This window comes from Orycteropus afer, unplaced genomic scaffold (assembly GCF_000298275.1).
Source record: "Orycteropus afer afer isolate SDZICR_OR568_19922 unplaced genomic scaffold, OryAfe1.0 scaffold00031, whole genome shotgun sequence".
Taxonomy (NCBI): Eukaryota; Metazoa; Chordata; class Mammalia; order Tubulidentata; family Orycteropodidae; genus Orycteropus; species Orycteropus afer.
This window is the reverse complement of record NW_006921618.1, coordinates 11358373-11365283: the sequence shown is the minus strand read 5'-3', so window position 1 is coordinate 11365283 and position 6911 is coordinate 11358373. Positions and strand designations below refer to the sequence as shown.

Here is a 6911-nt window from a genome sequence, read left to right as displayed (position 1 = left end):
TTATTTACTTTGGATACTTCCATAGCTGGGTTAGTTTCTGGGTTATATTATCATGTGTGTTAATGGTCAGTTGTTGGCTGCTGTTACTTCTGTCCACAGGGCTTCCTTTAGCATCTCTTGTAAGGTTGGTCTGGTTTTAACAAATTCCTTTAATTTCTGCTTATCTGGAAATGTTCTGATTTCACCATCATATTTGAGGATCGTTTGACTTTTTAAAGGAAAAATTAAGCACAGATCTTTATAAACCCACAGACTTCAAAGTAACAAATAGATTAATTTGATGTCTCAACTTCTAAAGAGAAAGAAACCTAGCTTTAGTTTTTAGCTAAACTGTAACATCTTTTCCATTTTTTTAATTTTTTAAAAATGTTTTTAAGCTATATTTGCAAGCTTTGTTTCTACATTGCAACTCAAAATTAAGTTTCTTATCACTTAATTTTAAAACCAGTAATTCGTTTCCTCTTGCCTCAAACTGCCACACTACATCTCTTTTATATTAACAAAATAAGAGGCTAGAACAGAAATTGAGAAATTATCCAAGCCTTCTTATAATATAAACTTGCAGTTATATTCTCCTCAAAATGAACTTATTATTTTAAATCAGCTTTTTAAAACCACAGCTTTAGCAACAATCTGACTGCTCACACACTACTCCTTCCCCTTAGGGAGCACAGTCTCAGATACCAGCTGCAGGTAACTAGTATTAACGGAATTGAACAAATGATTGTGTACTATTCACTAATCGTATGTTTTTAAGACTTACGTGTGAATGCCTTTTCCAAGTTCTGTATAACTTTAATTGGCTGAAACTACTCTCTATGTGGACTATACTGTATTTTTAACATGCTCATATTTTTGTAACTTGAAAAAAATACAATCTGCCTTGTGACAAAAAAGAAAGAAAATGAAATTTTAGGTTAAACAGAAGATTGTCCAACAGAGGGCAGTTCTGCTCACAAAAGAAGACAGACAACTCCATCTAAGTGGTAGGGAGAGGTGTTATTACTCATACTTCTAGCAACGTCCTACCACTGTCCCCAACCTTGTCCTTTTCACTGACTGAACCACTTTTAGGTCCCCCACAAAAACATTATTAAAAATATTCCTCCTGCCTAGAATGCTTGTCACTCTTTCATTCACCTGCCAAATGTCACCTTTTTTATTTTCTAATTAAAGTTCAGTTCAAAATTCTCTCTTCTCTAAAGACTTTCCTGATTCCATTCACTTTCCCACCCCTACCAGCCCACACTTGACCATGTTTCCTGAGGGCAGGAACTCTGCCTTACTCAATAGTGTATCCTCAGTGCTTTGTTGCTCAGTAAACTACAGAATGAACAAATAAATAAATGGTCAAATATTGAGTGATCGACTATTTTAGCGCCCTCCAACTCACTAATCTCATTCATGGAAACTTATGTGGACATGGAGGGTTTTTTGTAAAAGTCAAGTTATAAGTAGCAACAAGGCTAGGGTCAAAGGAAAAGACTGAAACAAAACATTTCTGTTTTCAGGACAGTGAAACTGAAAAAGCCTAAGAGAAACCAATCATGCATTGAAATATGATGCAAAACTACACATTTGCAATTTAGGTACCTATTTTTCTTTACATCTATTCTTCAGCTGTACCTCACACATCTTGGGAACTACTTAAGTACTTCAAAATCCTTTTAAAGTTAACTTTAAAAAAAACTATGGGGACCTGAAACACCTCAAAAATAAATAAAAAACTGAATCCCAAGGACAAAGTCCAAAAAGTAAATTCCCTTGGAAGTTAGTAAAAGTTAACTTTAAAAAGGCCTGAGAGCAAATTGATTGTCTGACAGCCTGTGCTACACACACTCCTGCTTAAACATTCTGACTGCTGGGTTCAGTCTGCACCTGGCTTTCCCTCGTCCCTTCTCAAACCCTAAACTTCTCAGTTTGGGGCCTATTTCCCTCAAATAACCAGTTTCTCCTGACCTATCTCACCTGGCCCCAAACTGCTTTACAGCTGCTATACAGCTTAGCTAGCTTCCCACCCCTCTTAGTATGGCTTACGGGCCTAGCTGAAAACCAATTCTGACATCTATATAGCATTAATTATAAATAACCTTAAAAGGGACTCCTAGAGATTGCAAATTAACACTGAGCAAGGTTTCTAAGGGTCAATACTGCCATGCATATTTTGTTTTATACTCACTTAGGAGGGCATAAGACTTCTTCAAGAAATTCCTCAATCTTATTTACATCCGTTTTGACTTCATTGTTGAAAGTTATAAATGGTGGGTGGGTCCCGGGAGCCAAGTTCTGCAGATCTGCAGGCTTCCTGATAAGCAAAAGAGTGGTCAAAATCTGATCATCCGTATGTCAAGAAAGCAACAATACTTTGAATCCTCAAAGTGTTTCTAAATTTTTAAAATACATAAAAATGAACATAAGATAGTATTTTTCTACTGAGTGTAACAGCTATAATAGTACTACAATTAGATGTAAATGTCTAATGTTGTATGTATAAAGCACATAATTTATAATAAGAAATTAATAGTTTAATTTTAACAAAAAAATTTCATTCCAAACTTAAGTAACGTGCTTAAGAGAAATGGTATAGAACGAGAGGTAGAAAGACTGGGAAAATTAAGTCTCTGGTCTCAACTCTGGCACCAAACTCACTGTGTAAAGCTGGGTAAAGTCAGAACTTCTCTTCATGCTTTTGTAAAATAAGACAGAAAAGCACCCAATTCCTACAGTCCTTTTCAACAATAAGATTGCAAATTATGGTTCAACCTTTCTTTCATTTTCTTGGAAGCCTAGACTTACAAGGAAAAAGATCACCATACGTGACTATATCTTAACTCACTGCCATCAAGTAGAATCCGACTCGAATCTCAGAATCATTAAGTGAGACAACTAGCTATTATGTTCCTCCTAATGACAAAATATAAGGAGCTCTGGTGGTGTAGTGGGTAAGGCATTTGGTTGCTAACCAGAAGGTCAGTGGTTCAAACTCACCAGCTACTCCGCAGGAGGAAGGTGGGGCAATCTACTTCCGTAAACATTTACTGCCTCGGAAACCCAAAAGGGGTCATTATGAGTTGGAATGACTTGATGGCAGTGAGAATGATAAAATACAAAGAATGCAACACCCCTATAAAGTATTTCTTACCAAAAAAAGTTGAACCTGAATCTAATGAAGCTGCTCTGTAAGAGCAGTGGTTTCTGAAAATGTGACCCATTAGACCTTTCTGGGTGATCCATGAGGTCAAAATGATTCTTATAACATAGAAAGTTCATTTCTCTTTTGCATTGTCATTCTTTCAAGCATGTACAGTGCAGTTTTTCATAGGCTGCTTGGTGTGTGATGTTGTACAACGTAATTAATCCAGAACCAGAAATGAGAATCCAATTATCTTGTATTAAGGAAGATATCAGAGATTTGCAAAAATGTAAAACTCTTCTCACATGTTTATTTTGGAAAATATACTTATTTTTTATTTTAAAATGTTATTCGTAACAAGTAATGGGCTCATTATTGTTATATTTTAGTAAAGTAGTAAATATTCAAGGAGCTCTGGTACTGCAGTGCCTAAGGCACTTGACTGCTAACAAGAAGGCTGGTGGTTTAAACCCACCAGCCACTACTCGGAAGGAAGGTTGGGCAATCTACTTCCTTAGTGATGCCACCTCAGAGGAAGGTTAGGCAATCTACTTCCGTAGTGATACTGCCTTGGAAACCCAAGGAGGGGTCACTATGAGTCGGGTCCAACTCGAAGGCATGTAACAACAACAAGTAAATATTTGTTAAATTTCTCAGCTTTGATTTCTAATACAGTAAAATCTAGAGATATAACCATGTAACTGAAAGATATTTGGTGTCCTCAATAATTTAAAAGGATAAAAGGGCCCTGAGACCAAAAAGTTCATTTACAGGAAACATGGAAGTTAGAGGACAAAGTGAAATGACATCACAAGGAAATACTCAGCCAAATCCAGAATTTGGCATAATATACAGTTCCACTGATCTATTTGTACAAGTCAATGGCATAGAGAAAAAAGAGTTAACAAGTGGGAGCTGAGACAGACTATTTTAGATTAAGGAAAACTTAAAATTTAAAGAGACATGTTGTTAGTTGTTATTGTTAAGTGCCATCAAGCTGGTTCCGACTCACAGTGACCCTACTACAAAAGAATGAAACGCTGCCTGGTCCTGCCCCACCCCACAACCTTTGCCACACTGAAGCCTACTGTTGCAGCCACTGGGTCCATCCCTCTTGCTGAGGGCCTTCCCCGTTTTCACTGCCCCTCTACTTTACCTAGCATGATACCTTTCTCCAGGGACTGGTCCTGTCTGACAAAATCACCAAAGTATGTGAGACAAACAAATCTGGCCATTCCCACTTCTAAGAAGCATTCCAGCTATGTTGTTGTTGTTGTTGTTATGTGCCATCGAGTCAGACTCGACTTGACTCATAGTGACCACTCCTTGGGTTTCCGAGGCAGTATCACTAAGGAAGTAGATTGCCCCATCTTCCTTCAGAGGAGTGGTGGGTGGGTTTGAACCGCCAGCCTTCTGGTTAGCAGTCAAATGCCTTAGCCACTACGCTACCAGAGCTCCCAGCTGTACTTCTTATAAAACAGATTAATTCATTCTTCTCGCAGACTATCGTATTTTCACTATACTCTTTACCAACACCAAAATTCAAATGCATTAATTTCTGCTACTGAAATACCATGGCTTGGGTCAGGCACACCTTAGTCTTCCAAGTGACATCTCTGCTCTTTAATATTTTAAAGAGGTCTTCCGTAAGAGATTTGCCCAGTGCAATATGTCATCTGATTTAATGACTGCTGCTTCCATGGGCATTAATTGTGGATCCAAGTAAAATGAAATCCCTGACAACTTCAGTCTTTCTCCATTTATCACGATGTTGCCTATTGGTCCAGTTGTGAAGACTGCTAAGGAGCTGTGCTCTGCCCATGTAGCAGAATCCCATCCTCGTCAGATGGCTAGAGACGTATCAACCAAATAATGAGTACAATTTGTCTGGGTCCTGGTTTGAAAATAACCAACCAAAGATAAAAAGATATTTTGGAGATAACTGGGGAGATATGATTATACAAGGGCAAGTGGATGTGATAATGGCATTGTGGTTAGGTAAGAAAATGTCCATACTGCTTAGAGATACAGAAACTGAAATAAGTCTTTCTCTTTCATATTACTAGTTTTCTTCTTATTGTTTGAAATTTTGGCTGACAGAATTTCTCTTGAATGGAGGGTTCCATTTTGTATTGGTTTTATTTCCTCCTGATCTGTGCTCATCCTTCTTTGACTAGTACAAGCAGTTCTCAGGTTAAAAATGTCTGACTTACAGACAACCCGTAGTTATGAACCAACGCCCATGTATCTTTCCTTGAGTGCAAATGCAGAGACCATGCATAGGACAGGGCCAAGTGGCATCCTGCAGCACCTGGTGGATGCTCCCCACACCCACCCAGCTCAGACACCACGGCAGCCACTTGAACCTAGCCCAGAAGGCTATGGTGGTACACAGTCACACAGCAGCACAGTGCCTCCACTGCAGCCCCAGAACCAGCACAGGCTCCATCTGGGCTTGTCCAGTGTCTCAGCACAGCCTAACCTTGGCCTGGTCCCTGGCCCTATACTACACAGCCCAAGTCAAACATCAGACACCTAGAGACAGTGGGGAGTGAGAGTTTAGACGTGAAAGGACAAGATTTCAGCCACTGCTGCCAGAGGAGGGCATTCTCAGCACAGGCTTGCCACCGCCCACGCAGGGGCCTCAGAGTACTCACTGTCTATGCCACCAGCAATATACAAAGGTTTATGATAACAAATGAGTGCTACTTTGTGATGCACATCAAAACATTATTATTACTATATTACGTTAAAGATGCTTTAGTTCATTTCTTTAATATTTTCTACAAATAGAAAGATAGATTTGACTGATGTTAGATACAAACCATACTTAACTGTTCTGACTTATGTAGAAATCTGATTTAAAGACAGACTTAGGAACAGAACTCATTTGTAATCTGGTGACCCCTGTGCTTCTACAGCTGCCTTCGTGTAGACCCTGTGCACCTCTGGTCCAGTACCAAATCGTGTATTAATTGGCTTGGTGCTCTCATCCCATGGTACAGTCTAGGTACAGATCCTATCACCAAGAGTGAGCAGGCTGAGGTACTGTTACACAGCAGAGTCAGGATGCTCCCACCTCCCTGGATACACACAGCTTCACCTAAGCCATAAACCCAGACATTAATAAACAAGTTTTATCAAAATTTTTTTTAATGGGTAGAAAAGCCCATTGTTAGGCCCTGTTTTGAAGCAACAAACCACACTTCGTACCTTCAGAAGTCAAACCACTGGTTACCAGAGTCCACTACACTTAAAAGTTTTAGCCTTACACCCTGGATTTGTATTCCATATCTAGCCTACTAAGATGTTTATCTTGTTTTAGCAATAAGTTTCTTTTCTTCCTTCTTTTTTTAAGGACCACAAATACACAGAATGTGGATAAAATAAAGGTATCATGAAGGTGAAATACTTTTTCATTAATAAGAGTTTTCACAATACAGTGTGTGCCCTAAAGACTACACTCCACTTTATATACTACTGAAGAACAAAGTAGGCGGTCTCACACTCCCAGATCTCAAAACCTACTATATAGCCACAGTAGTCAAAACAGCCTCTTACTGGTACAAGAGACACACAGACCCATGGAACAGAACTGCGAACCTAGAAATAGATCCATTGACCTACGGTCAGCTGATTTTTGACAAAGGGCTAAAATCCATTAAATGGCAGAGATGGTCTCTTTAACAAATGGTGCTGGCAAAACTGGATATCCATTTGCAGAAAAATGAAACAAGATCCATACCTCACACCATACACAAAAACTAACTCCAGATGG

At 38.9% G+C, this 6911-nt stretch overlaps 1 protein-coding gene across 1 annotated transcript in view; it reads right to left on the bottom strand.

Annotated features, from left to right (window-relative positions):
* CLIC4 (chloride intracellular channel 4) overlaps positions 1-6911 on the bottom strand; it is a 106676-nt gene that overhangs the window by 40511 nt on the left and 59254 nt on the right. The window contains exon 3 of the mRNA XM_007935734.2: positions 2180-2305. Within this exon, the coding sequence (XP_007933925.1) occupies positions 2180-2305 (126 nt within the window). The remainder of the gene's footprint in view (positions 1-2179; positions 2306-6911) is intronic.